This window comes from Apis dorsata, unplaced genomic scaffold (assembly GCF_000469605.1).
Source record: "Apis dorsata unplaced genomic scaffold, Apis dorsata 1.3 scaffold_98, whole genome shotgun sequence".
Lineage (NCBI taxonomy): Eukaryota > Metazoa > Arthropoda > Insecta > Hymenoptera > Apidae > Apis > Apis dorsata.
In genome coordinates, this window is record NW_006263396.1 from 7,663 (window position 1) to 9,697 (window position 2,035).

A 2,035-nucleotide genomic window follows, 5' to 3' on the forward strand; every position below is an offset into this window, starting at 1 on the left:
AGGGCCCAGCGACATTATCTGGTCCCCGCGCAGTCAGCCCGACTCGGCCCCCGATTAATCTCGACCCGATCTCAACAAAGCGCGGATTTATGTTCTCTTGTGCGCCGCCCGGGCCCCAAGTCCCCCGCTGGAACCAGTTTTTGGCGAGCTCGTTTCTTTTCCGCGATACCCCACTCGTTTTTCTCTTTTCCCCTTTTCACTATCCTCTCCTCTTACGCTGTCTTCTTCTCTTTCTCCCCTTCTATCCTCTCCTCTCTCGTATCGAGGAATCTCTCCACTTTGCTCCCCTCGTCTGCTCCCTTTTCGAAACCTCGCTCCATAACGTCCGCGACCACAACAACCCCTCCACCAGCTCCCTCCACTCCATTATTATTTGTATTAAGCTCGCCCGACAAATACGCATTCTTCGCTCTCACTGTTTATTTCTCATCCGACGACCATCGTCCAGGTGGTTGGCTCGAAACGAGTCTCGTATCGGTTAATATTAATCGGTCCTCCAAATTATTCCGCTCCTCTCCTCCCTTTCGAATGAAATCCATCGTCCGAATTCGTTCCTGGGCGAAAGTTGGCGAGGTTTTTCGAAACCTTGGAGGGGTTATTTTTCCCGAATCGAACGTGCAACGTCGAATTACGAGCAAATCCGTAATGGGCCGTGGGATCGACCGAGCGGCGCGTTCATCCTCGTTGTCGTTATTCACTCCACGTTCCAGCGCCCGTGCTCAATCGGTAATTGCGGCAGAGACGAACGACACACCATCGCGCCGCGCCTCGCTCATAACCAACCATATTTCCAGGGATCGACGTTTCCCAATCTTCTCTTCGTCACGAAGAGAACGAGAATCGTACGACGAGTAATTTTTCCTTCGCTCGTGAAAACGAAACGAATCGGGCCGATTTTAACCAGCGTCGTTTAACGTTAGTCAGTGTGGTATTTTTAAAAGGTAATTTTTAAATGTATTAAATAACACACTCGTTAATCCTTCCATTCGATCTTTCGATAGAATCGTAATAATAATACCTGCCACCCACCCCGATTATCGAAGATCATCCGCAATCGCAAGGGGGGAAATTCAAAATGATTTCACCGATATTAAAAACTCGTTCGGAGGAAAATAAATAAATAAGCCGTAATAATAAAAAAAAGAAAAAATGCGCGCGTGCAGTTTGTAAGAAAAATTTTAAACATCAAAATCGACCTTCATCATATCGATTCTCCCCAAAGGTGGGAATACCAATTTGGGAGTTGGGAATTGGTGATAAAAATTTATGTCGAGCGTGGTATCGTTCTGCGAAATGGAGCCGTGAAAGGAAGCGATGAAGAAAGAAAGAAAGAAAAAAGGGAAGAGAAAAGGAAAGAAAAGGGAGAGGCGACGAAATCGAAATTGAGCCGCGTCTTCGTTTTATCGGAAAGCGAGCGAGAACGATGCGTGAGAGCGCGTTGAAAGAAGATATGTAAAGCAGAGAGGAAAGAGAAAGAGAGAGAGAGAGAGAGAGCGTTAACGATGTCGTTCGACTTACTTGTACGATCCGTGAATGTTCTTGCAGGAGCCGTGTCTGCACGGGTTCCTGTCGCATTCGTCGATGTCGTCCGCGCAATTCGGGCCCGTAAAGCCGGGTGCACACGTGCACTTGTAGCTGTCCTCCAGCGATAGACACTCGGCCCCGTTTCGACAAGGCGAGGAGGCGCAGTGGTCTTGTTGCTCGCAGTGCTCGCCTGCAACACACCGAGGGGAAAAGAACGAGTATTACTGCACACGCGACGAGGACTCTGTTACGCTTTAAGTGGTGGAAATTGTCGATGTTGGATATCGTATATAATTATAAATCTTACCGTCTTTTTTAAGATCGTTCCAATTTGTAGGCGAGGATGATGATAAAAATATTCTAAAACTTTTAACTTTAACTTTTTTCTTTAACTTATATTCTCCGTGTTCACGTTTAATTTGTGAACGTGAAATTTATATTTCATATAAATTTATAATTTTAAAATTTAAAATTTATATTAATATTTGTATTCAAAAATTATTCGATAAAG

General features: G+C 45.4%; 1 protein-coding gene across 1 annotated transcript in view; it reads right to left on the reverse strand.

Annotated features, from left to right (window-relative positions):
• Positions 1–1,488: 1,488 nt before the first annotated feature.
• The window catches only part of LOC102675266 (neurogenic locus Notch protein-like), a 90,355-nt gene continuing 89,808 nt past the window's right edge, over positions 1,489–2,035 (reverse strand). The window contains exon 4 of the mRNA XM_006612093.2: positions 1,489–1,714. Coding sequence (XP_006612156.2) covers positions 1,515–1,714 — 200 coding nt within the window. The 3' untranslated portion in view covers positions 1,489–1,514. The remainder of the gene's footprint in view (positions 1,715–2,035) is intronic.